Consider the following 14,255-nt stretch of genomic DNA (forward strand, 5'->3'; position numbering starts at 1 on the left):
AAAGGCCCAGGTTTGAGGGTCTTCTTGAAGGAGTGAAATTACTATTCCCACACTCTGTTGCTCAGAGCTGGAGGAACATGGCTGAAGGCGAAAATATAATTTGCAACTCTCCTTGAAATTGCGGAACACTGCTCTATTTCCAGAGAAACGCTCTGTGAGATTTAGCTTGGACTCAACTGCCAGAGCCCCTGTGGCCTGTGAGGTTCTGGAGACTTCCTCTTGCGCAGATAAACAATGTGACAATCCCTGGACCATCTGGAACAGAGTCTGGATTTGACCAGCCAACACCTGTGCTGGAGTAGGATTAGTCCCACTCTCATCCATCAGGCCAGTTCTTCCAAGATTTTACTGTCCGGTTATACTGTTAGGATTGCAGCTATTGATAAGCCTTTAGCACTAGTAGAGGTCTTCACCTATAGCAGCCGCCTGCTAGTTATTGTCATCAGTGTGTGTACTCTGCTACAACTGCTGCCTATCTTTGTTCTACAGGGTCACTGTGATATTCGCCATTGTATCCATTTATTTATTGCTGTTCTAACAGTGCAAACATATCCGTGTCTTACATTACATGTTACACGCTGTTCAACCAGTGTCAACACCTTGGGTTACCTTAGTAAATGCACACTTTGCCCAGGAAAACTCTGTGTACTCCATTGCACATTACCAAATTACCACACTTTGTGTACTCAGTTGTACACTCAGAATTTTGCTACAGTGTAGAATACATCAGTGTATTTTGGTTGGAAAACCTCTCTTTGTATCGCATCTATACATCTTCTAGTATGCTCCTCCAAAATCCCAAGTCATCACAGTAATTTCTCCCAGTACAATGCTAGTAATTGAATTGACCCCTTGGCGTCTCCTACACTTGAAGAGAGGATTTACACCATCTACTCCAATTCACATTCTAGCAACTCCATATCAGGTGCCAGACCTGTCATCTGACTGTGTCTTACTGGCATTTTACCACTGTTTTCCAGCCCGCACAATTCAAAGTCAGCCTCAGCTATTTAAACCTGCTCTGAGCTGAACCATTCCTGGCCTCTCTTCTGCCTGTCATTTGGTACTGCTTCTGTTTATGATTGTTGCTGACTCAGCTAGTTCTGATGCTCCTTCTTGTTATCCGATTTGGCATTCCTCGGTCTGTCCATGTACCAGACCCGACTTTATCAAGTTTTTTCTTTCTGTCCAATAGAACACCTTGCCCACCTTTTCAGAGCCCTCTGTGTCTTCCATTCCAGCAGCTAATCTCTTGACTTGCAATTTTTCTCAGATTTGGGCCCAAACTCGGGCCAATCTCTACAAAACTTCTGTTTGCTACAAGACTTCTGCGGATCGCCGACGTAGGTGCCTTCCGATTCTACATGTTGGAGATAAGAGTTTGGTTATATACCTGAAACATGAAGCTGCAAGTCCCCTCCATGAAATTAGCTCTTTGTTTTATTGGTCCTTATTGTATCTCTAAAGTCAATAATGCAGTATCCTACAATTACCTCCTACACTCAAGATTCATAATACCTTTCACATATCTCTATTAAAGTCCTCGATCCTTAATGAATTCTTCAAACAGCCTTCTGGTCCTTCTCCTATTCATACCATCTCGGGAGACGAATTCGAGGTTGAGCGAATCTTGAGATCTCAAATTCTTTGTGGCAAGACTCAATACCTGGTACATTAGAAAGGATATGGGCCAGAGGAAAGATCTTGAGTTCCTGAGAAGGAGCTTCATGCCCCTTGCCTCTTCGCTGAGTTCAGGAAGACTACCAGCTGCCCCTCTATAGAAGGGAGGGGGGGTTACTGTCAGGTTACGTCCCAACAGTCTTCTCTCAGTTTAGGAACAGCCTCCTACCTCTTCCAGCAGGGGGAGCTTAGCAACAAGATGCAGCTCCCCTGGTCGGCTTCTCTTGCTGGTGCACATGCGCCAAACATTCCCCTCGCGTTCCCGTTGCTAGGCAGCAGGAAACAATTTAGATCAGCTGTCGCCTGTCACTGACATCACTGACCGCCGGGTGGGACCAAATCAGCCACTACCTGCTATTATTTAAACCTGCACTGGCACCCTAATGGTCTCTTCTACTCCAGCGCTCTCCTTGTATTTCTGCTCCATTTGGTTCTGACCCAGCTGGCTGTATCTCTTCTCATGAATTCTGTTCCTGTTCTTACTCTTTCCTGGTTTTGACCTTGCATGGTCTGACCTTGCTGTTGGATTCTGATTTGGCTCTATACTGCTCCCTGGTTTCATCCTGGCCCGTCTGACTAACCACTGGTTCTGATTTTGTGCTACATCCTTCGGCTGCTACCGACCCTGGTTTGTCTGACTACTCCAGTATTTCACCTACGCTTTGCCAGCAACTGTCTTGGCGAACCGCAATCTGCACGTCCCTAGCAGCTAAGACCAAACCTTCTTGTGGGGGTCATTGGTGAAGACGCATTAGACTCCGCGCCTCCAAGTTCAGTATTACTGACTCCGGCAAGTGTACACCATCCTATATCCAGTCGTGACAGTTGTGTTCTGTAATGCAACAAGTAGCATAGCTCAGAGCTCAGGGGGTTCCTGGTGGAAACCGGTTTGATGTTGGACACAGCGCCTCTGTTACTGCCAGGACTAACAGGTTGGTGAAAGAGAATCCATAAGACAAGCTAGACACTCCAAGATAATTGATAGCTGATCATTTCTTTGTTGAACACAGGCACGTGGACCTTTAACTAGACTCGCAAATAGTAGAACCAGATTCTGCCCTATTATACCTCATGCAGGCCTTGGACCTGGAAGCTTTACTCCTGTCAGCTTTTCTCTGATCAAGCTCACTTCTCCAGGCAATCATTGGAAGCACACATCACCATCATGCCTAAAGAGGGTAAGAACCCATCTTTATGCTCCAACTACTGTCCCATCTATTGAACATACATGTGGAGCTGCTTGCTAAACTCATAGCTAACTGCCTGAAAATCTCAGTTCTCAAATTCACTCGGACCAAGTGGGCTTCATCCCAAGCAGAGAAACTTGTGATAATACGACAATAATCATAGATCTTATACATCTGTTAGCGCAGGCATAGACACTAGCACATGGGATTGGGTCCTTCCTGCATACACGAGATCCTCTCTCTCACGCACCAGACTGTTCGTGCCTCTAGGTTGGGACATGGGTCTCTCTCGCTCCTGCCGGCGCCTCTCCTGAGCCGCGGCCGTCCGCCATCTTGACTAAGATTGCGCATGTGCAGAAACCCTGAACTGTTAATACCTCGCCTCTAGTCTCATTGGTTAATTAATCACCTCTCAGTACTTAAGGCACCTGTTGCCCTATTACCTTTGCCTGTTCTTGGTTCTCATTCCTTGAGACTCTGAGGTGTTTCCTGTTTCTGCTTGTGTTATCCGTTTGCTCGGACAAGTCTCCTCTCCACATCGGTAGTAGAACTTACCCGCTGCAGACTACTCTCGCTACCTCCGTTATCTGCCTGCTCCTGGACAAGTCTCCTCTCCACATCGGTAGTAGAACTTACCCGCTGCAGACTACTCTCGCTGCCTCCGTTATCTGCCTGCTCCTGGACAAGTCTTCACTCCACATCGGTAGTAGAACTTACCCGCTGTAGACTACTCTCGCTACCTCCGTTACCCGCCTGCACCTGGACAAGTCTTCCCTTCACATCAGTGGTACAACTTGCCTATTGCAGACCACTCATGTTACTCCGTTCCATGCCTGCACCTGGACATGTCTTCTCTACACATCAGTGGTACAACTTGCCTATTGCAGACCACTCACGTTGCTCCGTTACATGCCTGCACCTGGACATGTCTTCTCTACACATCAGTGGTACAACTAGCTTATTGCAGACCACTCACGTTGCTCCGTTACATGCCTGCACCTGGACAAGTCTTCCCTTCACATTAGTGGTACAACTTGCCTATTGCAGACCACTCACGTTACTCCGTTCCACGCCTGCACCTGGACAAGTCTTCCCTTCACATCAGTGGTACAACTTGCCAATTGCAGACCACTCACGCTATTCTGTTACACACCTGCGCTGGACAAGTCTTCTCTACATATCTGTGGTGAAACTTACCAGCTGTAGACCATTCATGTTTCCTTGTGATATAGCTACTACTCTGTATGGTACCTATTAGCTGGACTAAAGTCAACAAGTGCCTCTGTATTGTAGCTGCAAGTCGCTGACTCTTCTACTATATTGTTGATTGGTCTTTGCCTAACGTTATCCAGTTATCAAGTACTGGCCTGCTATATGCTATCTGCGTGCTAAGGCACTTGGACTCTTTCCTCATTTTATCCTGTTTACTAAACTGCTGTACCATCACAGTTCCACGGTGCCAAGACTCAGCATTTATACTATTGACATTCCTTTCCTCTATTCTACTGTATGGTTCCACTGATTCACCACACTACCCAGAGGTTCGCACTTCTGGTAAGTGTAGCTACACCTGGTGAATTCTGGGTAAAACTCCTAGTGCCTGTGACACTCTCAACATATAAACATCCTACTACCAAAGTCAGGGTTAATGAAACACACTCTGTCCTGGTCTCAGTTTCACTGGCACCGGACAAGGCTACCCCTGTCTCCCCAGACAGCAGAATGCCAATTAAACTGCTTGCTTTTACCCCAAGTGCGTTTCCATAGATGAATGGAATTCTTGACGTATGCTGATATGCTTTGAAAACACTGATATGGAACATGCAGCATTCAAAAAATGTTTTGCAACAGAATACAGATACAGGTATGACCTCAGCTCTACTTTCAAACTATGAACACTGGAAGCATGTGCCGGACCACTGATGCTCAGCGGAGAAGACCCGCCTTGCTGTATTTATGGATTGGTTGTCTTAAGTATTATTAGGTCATTAACACTAATTTTGCCCCCTAAAACCTGCTCTTGGTACTCATGTGATTGCATTAACATTCTCTGATTGTAAGACACTATGTAATATGTTGGCACTATATAAATAAAAGCTATTAAGAATGTATTTGCTTCTTAGTTGAACTATAAGGTAAATAGACACCTGAGACCTTTAAGTTTGTACTTGTTACAAATAATGCACAATATACTCCAAACTAATAGAGACCATAAAACTAATTATACCGAATTTATTCAACATTACATTTCATTATTCTTTTAAATTAATGTGCTAATTACAGATAGATAAAAATGTACATTTTATTGTAAACCAGAAAAACAGTAAATTTGTTAAATTACACATTTGTACAGTAACATTTCTGCTAATTCTCACCAAAACACAATTTGTCAAGGCACACGGGGGTTATTAAAAGCAATCCTTCCCAAAGCATGATGAATACAACGATAGATACATAGATTTAATGGATTTTAACCCAATATGGTTTTTAATACATAGTTGGAATATATTATTTTTATAGATGGAAAGTGCTGTTGTAGCTCATAAAAGCTAACTATTATGCTGCATATATATCCTTAAATGCCACAGCAATTATTTACAGTGTATCTGCTCACCACTCCCTTCTGTCCTCTGTTTATTCTGATAGTCTGCAGAGGTCTCGTCAGGATTTAATGCTAGTCTACAAAAGTCTGTGCAGACATAAATGTTCTGTGTATTTATGGCCTCTGAAATGTCCCATTAATGTGGATGATAATATCAATATATGTCTAGTTTATTACAAAATTATCGAAGTTTGATTTGCAAGAGACAATTAGAAATGGTGGCAGGATTGACTACTATTTTAGTAATTTATTAAAGCTTTTCTAGTTGTTGGGCAAAATATCATTCAAAGAGGACGAATCAATTGCCGGCTATGTACTGCCAGACATCACCGTAACGTCCGGCTGTGCACAATGCTGGACATTAAGGCAAGAAATCTCAGCTCATTGTTCCTCACATCTCTATAGGGTGCGAGCAAAAATGATTGGAGACTCCAGCCTGAATATTGGCGCTATGGGTCTCCGTGGACTGTTCCAGAGACACATAAAGCTGAATTGAATCACCCCCAAAGATTATTAGAAGTAAAGTAGTCAGTGGTAAAATCTCTTCTAATTCATATTTTTTATGAAATTAAGCAAAAAGCATTAAGCAAAATGCATAATTAATAATTTTTAATGAAATAATTTGTGTTTAAGCACATTTACCAATCCGTAAGTTATTATTTTCCTGTACTGTAAAATGCCAGATTTTTCTGAGGTAAATATCGCTAAAAACGTTTCTGTAAATATCTAGCAAATATAGGCATAATGAAGAAAACATTTGTAAGCAAAAACTAGATCCAGCATTGCATATGTGGTGAAAATCAGGACAGGAACCAATTTGAACACTGCTGTTAGTCTAGGGAGTATAATTACTAAACTTCGAGTTTGAAAAAGTGGAGATGTTGCCTATAGCAACCAATCAGATTCTAGCTGTCATTTTGTGTAATGTACTAAATAAATGATAACTAGAATCTGATTGGTTGCTATTGGCAACATCTCCATATTTTTTTTAAACCTGCAGTTTAATAAATACACCTTCAGAGTAACTAATTTTTGAGCCATCACACCTAGAGATGTATTAATATTAAGCTCCCCCACCACAATAAATACATACAATTTAACACAATTAAATCAGAAATCATTACTCAATTGTACAATCCTCCGTTCAACACATTATTGGACATGCTAAAAGTGTGTCTTCATTGTGAAATATATATTTACAAACACAGTGTGTTTTAAAGCAGGAAACAAAGGACTCAAATAACCAAAAGATTCCCCTTTTTGTTAATCAGTGTCTTACTATATAGCTGACAGATACATCTGTAAAACATTTTTTTTTATCAGCCATTTTGATGAAGCCACTTGTCCATTAGCACTATTTACAGAGAATTCCAGAGAACTGCATGAAGGAACCAGGGCCTTGTCTGTGTGGAGTTTGTATGTTCTTCCATTGTTTGCGTGGGTTTCCTCCAGGTGCTCCGGTTTCCTCCCACACTCCAAAAATATACTAGCTGGTTTAATGGCTGCTGACAAAATTAACCCTAGCCTGTGTATGTCTGTGTTAGGAAAGTTAGATTGTAATGGGGCAGGGACTGATGTGGATAACAAATATTCTCTGTATAGCGCTGCGGAATTGGTGGCGCTTTATAAATAAATGATGATGATGATTCCATAATCCACACCAGGAAATGGCAGACTTACTTCAAGGACTGTGGCATGGTCAAATGGCTGTAATTTTCAGATGGCAGATGGTAAAGTTTCATTAAAAGGTAAGTCCTCCTATTGACTCTGAACAGTTTTTCACCTCTTCTTCTTGCACATGCCGTTCTCATCCCCTGCTTAGTAGCAGTCATAATTACACGAGGGGGCCTTTGTACCATAGAGAAGCTGGGTTTCCATTTCCAGAGATTGATACATATAAAAATCCTCACACAGATTCCATCCTTGACAGACAGGTCACCCGTATATCTCCTCCTCCCTCTAGAGCTGAGCACCACTGAATGTAGCCACTGGCAAACACAAGAGGGAACAGAACTGGTCCTGAGAGGCCTGTGACCAGTGGGTCCTGCACATTTTGCGGAAGTCTTTCATCTCTGGCTTGTAACATGGTGAAATCTCACATCTGTTGGGCACAGGGGCAAAATAGAGACAATTAACATATAATAAAATACGTCAATAACAGGATGTTACCCAAAATGCTCTTTTATGCCTATATTCAACAGATTATTAGGTCAGCAATGTCTCCAAATGACAGTAGGCGATGGAGGCACAGGTGTCAGCGTATACCTATTAGAGATAGGACAGTCCAGAAATGTCTATGGTTTCCATTATATGAAATTAAATATCTTTCACCAATGTAACCTTAAGTCAGCTCAATTTGATAATTAGTTGTAGCTCTCAAATAAAGTAAAAATACTATAGAAGCATATTCCTACATATCTTGTCTATTATTGAATGGATCAAGAGTCTAAATTATGGCAATATAAGCACATACTTGCCTACTTTTTAAATCTATACTCCGGGAGATCGGAGTACAGATCATGTGACAGAGGGTAGGAGGGAGTGTGATGACGTCATTATGTAGCTATAGCCCCGCCCCTACCTTCAAATACAGAAATTCTAGGTATTCAATAGCGGGGGTGCGGCTTAATGACGCGATTAAGCCCCGTCTCCCGCTATTCAATGCCGTGAATTTCGGCATTTTACAGGGTCCGGGATGTTTGCCTACTCTTCCAGGAGTCCGGGATGGCTCCCCAAAATTCGTGAGCCTCCCGGAAATTCCGGGAGAGTAGGCAAGTATGTATAAGCATGAAGTGTTACAGACTATGGGTGGAAACAAAATGGGACTGGGAAAACTAGGACACCTCAGAACCATGTGAGTCAAGTAACTGTTGTGAAATAAAGAATACCACAATTAGTATGTAACAGAAATATTACTAACACTGCTCTAGTGATTCTGTCAGTTTACCATAGTATTTGGTGCCACCTACTGGCTATGCAAATAAACCATTTCCAAGAAATTGCATTAAAACAGCTGCAACTTTATCAGTTTGGTGGTGACAATCAAACCTTTTTGGCTGGCTGAAAAATGCAGCTGAAAAAAAGGTGAAGTTACATTTTTGAACATTACCTCTAACTAAAATGCTTACTGAAAATTTCTCAGCATTTGTCAGCTCTGAGCCTAATCCAAAGGGTTAAATGTTAACTACTTCAGCTCAGCTGAGAAACATTCTGTTAAAGTATATTACATTTATGAGTGATACCTGCAAGTAGTATGCATTCACATGTCTGATGCCAGTCAAACACTAAAACTAATTGTTATTGGAGTGATCATTTCTCACGGGTAGACACAATTCAAACTTCATTAAGTGTTGTATATGTCTACAACATGAGTAACGTTGTGTAATATCTTTGGCTATTTTTCATCTTTAACCTTTTTATTTACATTGCATTTCAATGCACGTAAATTGTATATCCAACACTATATTTGTGCTCAGATGAGCACAAGCTTGCCAAGGAAATCCAAATAAAGACCACCTTTGGACCAGATGTAATTCATATTGCTTGTAGAATGAATAATCTCTGCTCCCATGCACATGAAAATTATAACTCCCCCATCCTCTTTGGACCTCATTTAGAGTAGGACGCAAAGTCCGTTTAAGAAGTGTAGGAGTGGGAGTGTGCCGCAGCTTGGTAGGGTATTACGAGTGGCAAGCAATCCCAGTTGCGTCCCACTCTTAATACCGTATCGAGCTGCGAGCAGTTCCTGCAGCTAGCTAACAATTGCGCCACCTAATTCCTGTGGCACAGCTTTAGCCGTTTTGACGTGTGTTGCGTCTGTGCCTCACTGCGACTAGGATGTATTTATATGGCCACGCCTTCACAAATCCGTGTTCCTCCCATTCTCTCGTAGTGAGTCATAAACTGTCGCAAGTGTTAATTGCGTCCAAGATGCAGTCGGATTTGGTGCTTTCTGCACATGCGTGGTAGTGTTTTTTTGTTGGATGCGCCTAAAACGGACTTTGCGTTCGACTCTAAATGAGGTCCTTTATGTGCATTTAGAAAGTAACGCTACTCAAAAATGATGCTACAACACTACAACATACTGGAATACCTCCTGATACATGTAATAGGCCTTCTTTACCAAATAAAGAAGGTCAGTTATGTACAATCTTACATTTAAATGGTACCAAGTATGTTTCTGATTCTTAAACAGAAGCTTTCATGCAAAGTTTATTTCAAGAGTCAGGAGTTATTCCAGTAAATTGCAGCAGACAGAAAAATGTTAATTAGGCAACATACATTTTTGAGCAGCTTTTTCCATTAAGTAAGAGGCTGTGAAATAGTCACGTTTTGTTTAATAATTTTACATGTTATATAATTATGGTCTTTGGATCATCACGATCTGTCCATCTCCCTGTTACATTCTCAGCATTTCTGCAAAGTCCTGGTGCGCAGTTAAAAAGCATGTACATTGTCATTAAAACCTGCAACGCCGATAACCATCATGTTTCTCTGCTGACATATGATAAATGCAATAACATAACCCAAAAAAGTAAATGTTGAAATATGGCTCACTTTATAACCCTCTGAAGGATTTTGCGCTCATCTTGGTCCAAGCATAAAGGGAAAGTTCCACCATTTTGTGCTATTATCTGAGCTTTGTCCACTTTTATTTGGGAGATGCTGATCTGCTGAAACGCATGGGTGCAAATTAGCTCAAACTACACAAAAATCACAGCCACATACAGACATTACACAGTTTTACCTTTAACTCACTGTTGTGTAATATGGTGGCACTATATAAATATAAGGATAATTGTATATAATAAATAGCTTATATCATATATAATAAGACATTTGGAAGCCTTCATCAGAAAAATGCGCAGTTATCACTGATTATAAACCCTTTGATATCTAAAGCAATAAGGAGGGCTATTTGCCCTTTCATAAATAGACCCCCTTAAATATAGTAACCCAAAAATTCCTATTTGAAGGATTCTTTACAAGCTGAATGTCTGAAGATTCTTTTACAAATCTAAGAATTAAACTGTTACTGTCAGTTGTAGCAATATTTTTAACCATAGAATCATTCCAGGGCAGTCCACAGTGTATTTCTCCGCCTTCAAATGACAATTTCAGGCAAAAGATCAAGGGATATATTTACTAAACTGCCGGTTTGAGAAACTGGAGATGTTGCCTATAGCAACCAATCAGATTCTAGATGTCATTTAGTAGAATGTACTAAATAAATGATAACTAGAATCTGTTTGGTTGTTATAGGCAACAGCTCCACTTTTTCAAACCCGTAGTTTAGTAAATCTAGCCCCAAGTATCCGCCATTATTCCAGGCTATATTAGTTAGAATAATTATTACCATTTAAACAAGTCCCATATTTTGCATTTTCGCATCACTTCAAATATTTATGGGTCATAACTATGTTTTAATAGGAAAGTCAAAACAAAGTTCAACTACATATTAGAAATCACATGTTAAAATGCTGTCTATATAGTATAGTTATTTGAAAGTGGTAGAAAATACAATTCACTAACACAGACATTTATATCAGCTTATCTAACCAAGTGGGAATCGCACCTGGTTGAAGCTCTTCTTTGTCTTGGAGTTCTGCCTTTTCACCACCTCCCGCACTGTAAGATTCAGGCATTCCATTTTGGAATCTGAACAAAACACATAGATACAAAATAATAGATACTCCAAATTGCCACATGTACAGGCAGGGCTGAGGTAGTTTTGTGCATAGCAAACTCTCTGTATTTATTATTATGTAGCTGTAAGTATCAGCTATGCTATTTGACAGATCCCCACTAGAGTTTCTAAAGCTGCTTAAATGATTTAATTATCTTCACAGTAAGAACTATTAACCATTATTTTAATCTGCATTTTGGAACTAGTCTTTTTACATTATTAACTCAATGGACAATTTAGCTATTTATATAAATGGCACACTTCTGGCATAACAAAATGAGGTTGGCATCTTTTTGAGTGACAAATTCAGGGTCCAGGTGGGATGAGCTCTGTATTATATAACATATTTCCTTTTATCCACCAGGGCTTTGCAATCCTCTCAAAAATGCCCTTTTTGTGGAAATCCTTGTAGATTGTTTACCCATCTACCTTATGTTCCATCACAGCCACTGACTTGTGTAGCTCATTCAGGGTCACAGTTGGCCTCTCAGTAAGTTTTGTTGTCTGGAAACTAAGTTTAGAAGGCCCACTCTAGGCAGTGTGGCTGTAATGTTCTACTACTTCCAGTTCTATACAATGGACTCCACTGAGCTCCGATGCATGTTCAATGCCTTTGCAATGGTCTTGTACCCTTCCTTGCCTTTCTATAACCATATCACTGACTTGTTTAGAATGCTCTTTCATCAGTATTTTAAATCTTTTTCTTCCAGGTTGTAGGACCTCAGAGAGAGGGGTATTTATATTGCCAAAAGAACTGACAACAGGAATGAATGAATGTGTGATGTAATGTATTGAATATGTGCGTACTTGAACTGGCAAATACAAGGCATATGAATACTAATTTAATACTAATTTAATCATCTGGAGGGGGGGGGGGGGTTTACCTTTTAGTAATTTGTGGAAAGGTTTTAGAATATTTATTTTAATCTTTAAGAAATACTACTACAGTCTATTTCAAATGTAGGAATTCAACAACAAAAAGATGTGTTTGGAGCACAATACTGCAGGTAGTCTGTCTTATTGTTTGTTTATGAATAAAATGGTTTTGTATATTAACTCGCTTACCAAGTTCTTCATATGTCTTGCATGCTTTTCTGAGGCTGACCGATGTACACACCTTCTCTCCATCACTCCACCGGCTCCGGCCACTAACACTGGACTGCAAAAAGCAGACAGAGTATTGAAACTACCATATGACCATGGTCCAGATATACTTCATATATATATAACTTCAGCAGCAAATCATCCGATTTTCTATTTGATTTTTTTTTTTTTCGAAAATACTTGATGGAGGGGTCACAAAACTTGAAATAGTTTTGCAAAATATGTACATAAATCTTGTAACAAATATACAATAAAAATATCCCATTTCAAAGCAGATATTAATATAGTAAATGTTTTTGCACACTCTTTCAATTGGGCTTGCCTGGTGCACATATGATCCTAATCTAAAAGTACCGACGCACATTATTTTATCTGATGAAGAAATCATATTTAATTAGATTTTACAATTATGCATTCTTGTGTGGACATGAAACACTCTAATAGTATGATCTTGATACAAAGTGTACTTAAAAACAATTGCATCGCTATGAATGTGGGCAGATTAAATGCTTCTAAATAAGTCGCATGCTTACTATATCAAGTTATCACATTTAGATTGTTCTGCGTATGTAGAAATCCATCAAGGAAAAGATAATTTGTGAAAAGATCTCTCAATTAAAATTCACAGAACCATTGTGTTATTAGGTAGACGCATGGCACTACCTTAGATTTTAAAGGGTTTTTGTATTTTTTAACTCTTTGACATCGCCCATCCCTTCAGCTGCCTCCCTATATAGTCATCTCAGAGGGGGGTTATCTACTGGTAACCCACCTTTATGTTAGCAGCTGTGAGCACTGTGCCATTTCAGAGTAGAGAACTGCAGGTTTAGACTTGGCAGTTAAATCAAATCTTCTATGAGTGAGAGGTGTCAAGAATCAGGTATTGCCTTCATTTCTACATTTCTGTCCATAGGAACCTAAATAACCTAACTCAGTCATTCATTGATGGCTGCTACCAGGTAACGGTGGGGTCCTAGGGTAAGACTTCTACAGGAATGCTACACTGAGCACAATGTTATTGAAGAGTCCCAAGGCAGAAAGATATTTGACCATGTATATAACGTACCTTAAAAAAGCTATATCCCTCTGGAATCAGCCCAAAAAACGCCCTACAGTGTCTATCAAAGATTGATGTGCACAGGCAAAAAACATCACCATGATCAAACCCGTATCTCAGATATGTTTGATTTCGCACGTTCCTAAAAATTGACATATATTTGATGGTTATTTTAGCTGTTTTTTTCCTTTTGTTCCTCAGAAGGCTTCTGATTTCCATGAGCTCGACTTTGGACAGTACGGTGGCACAGTGGTTAGCATTGCTGACTCAAAGTGTTGGTATCATGAGTTCGATTCCGGCCATGGTCCTATCTGTGTGGAGGTTGTATGTTATTCTCATGTTTGCATGGGTTTCCTCCGGGTACTCCAGTTCCTTTCCACAACTGAAGAACATACTACTAGGTTAATAGGCTTCAGACAAAAATGGACCCTAGTATGTGTGTGGTAAAGAATTTAAAATCTAAGCTCCCAAAGGACTTATATGAATGATTCTATATTTTCTGTGCAGCACTGTGTAATCTAGTTGTTGCTATATGAACAATAATAATAGGACACCTGTTTTACAGGTGTACTGCCCAGGCCAAACTTCCCACCTGCCACTGTCCTTGGAGCAGGTATAGCAGTTTGCATACTTGGTTTAGTGGTTCAATTAGGTAACTGTAGAAACAATTACCTTGCTGAAGACAATTTGTAGTGTGAAAGGAATTGCTTCCCGGTCTCCATCTATACCGAGTCTCTTACAACCGGGACCTAAGGAGAAAAGGTACAATCCAGCTACTGAGATTCCAAAGGCAGTATCAGGATACTCAATCAATCATCATTATGTCTGTGGCAGGGTTGGATGAACAATTAATTGAAAATTAGGGAACACAGTTATCCACCACAGTTATATTATCACTAGCATGTTTCTTATTATTCCCTTCATGTGTTTAACATGTAA

At 40.3% G+C, this 14,255-nt stretch overlaps 1 protein-coding gene across 2 annotated transcripts in view; it reads right to left on the minus strand.

The window, feature by feature from the left end:
- Window positions 1–5,085: 5,085 nt before the first annotated feature.
- PIK3R5 (phosphoinositide-3-kinase regulatory subunit 5) overlaps window positions 5,086–14,255 on the minus strand; it is an 84,739-nt gene continuing 75,569 nt past the window's right edge. For both annotated transcript variants that reach the window (XM_075216951.1, XM_075216950.1), the window contains exons 15-19: window positions 13,989–14,065; window positions 12,221–12,314; window positions 11,045–11,127; window positions 10,027–10,139; window positions 5,086–7,570 (exon numbers count right to left, since the gene is read on the minus strand). In XM_075216951.1, the coding sequence (XP_075073052.1) occupies window positions 7,429–7,570; window positions 10,027–10,139; window positions 11,045–11,127; window positions 12,221–12,314; window positions 13,989–14,065 (509 nt within the window). In that variant the 3' untranslated portion in view covers window positions 5,086–7,428. The remainder of the gene's footprint in view (window positions 7,571–10,026; window positions 10,140–11,044; window positions 11,128–12,220; window positions 12,315–13,988; window positions 14,066–14,255) is intronic.

Source organism: Mixophyes fleayi, chromosome 6 (assembly GCF_038048845.1).
Source record: "Mixophyes fleayi isolate aMixFle1 chromosome 6, aMixFle1.hap1, whole genome shotgun sequence".
NCBI classification, from domain to species: Eukaryota; Metazoa; Chordata; class Amphibia; order Anura; family Limnodynastidae; genus Mixophyes; species Mixophyes fleayi.